Source organism: Penaeus monodon, chromosome 29 (assembly GCF_015228065.2).
Source record: "Penaeus monodon isolate SGIC_2016 chromosome 29, NSTDA_Pmon_1, whole genome shotgun sequence".
NCBI lineage: Eukaryota > Metazoa > Arthropoda > Malacostraca > Decapoda > Penaeidae > Penaeus > Penaeus monodon.
The window spans coordinates 33,076,350-33,076,969 of record NC_051414.1 but is presented as its reverse complement, the minus strand read 5'-3'; the positions used below and the strand labels follow the sequence as shown (position 1 = coordinate 33,076,969).

The 620-nt window shown below is 34.2% G+C and overlaps 1 protein-coding gene across 2 annotated transcripts in view; it reads left to right on the top strand.

Annotated features, from left to right (window-relative positions):
• The window catches only part of LOC119592175 (kelch-like protein diablo), a 9,169-nt gene that overhangs the window by 5,287 nt on the left and 3,262 nt on the right, over positions 1-620 (top strand). For both annotated transcript variants that reach the window (XM_037940998.1, XM_037940997.1), the window contains one exon: positions 349-507. In XM_037940998.1, the coding sequence (XP_037796926.1) occupies positions 349-507 (159 nt within the window). The remainder of the gene's footprint in view (positions 1-348; positions 508-620) is intronic.

The window sequence follows — 620 nt, the reverse complement described above, 5'->3', positions numbered from 1 at the left end:
TGTGCTTAAAAAAAATCTTGGTATTTCTCTGTCTGTTTGATTGTTTCCTTCTGTCTGCCCTTGTCTCATTATCTTCTATCTAAGCAGTTCATATATATGCTACTTGAGCTGTCTAGCTGTCTATTAGTAGGTCTGTGTGTCTGTTTATTCAATACTTAATCTGTTCACCTGTCTCTCTATCCATCTGTCTTCCTGTATATCTGCTTTTTAACATTTACTGATTCTCATTATTATAGTTTTTGTCTTGTTGCCTCTGTCTGTTTGTTTATTTAAATATCCATATTTCTTTAAGCATCCTTCTATCTCCATATCCTTTTGATGATTAAATAAAACACATTATTTTCCAAGGTAATGGAGAGCGAGGAGTTCATGGAACTTCCTGTGAATCAGCTGATGGACATCATTTCGAGTGATGAGCTAAATGTCAGATCGGAGGAGCAAGTGTTTAGTGCTGTCATGGCCTGGGTCAAATATAATGTCACGGAAAGAAGACCTTATCTGGCACAGGTCAGTTTTATATTTGTCTGTTCTGTTGTTGAATCATGAAATGCATTTATTAATTTTGAAAAAAAAAAAAAAAATTGCATGTAAGATTTGAATGAAATTAGTCCTACTGAGAA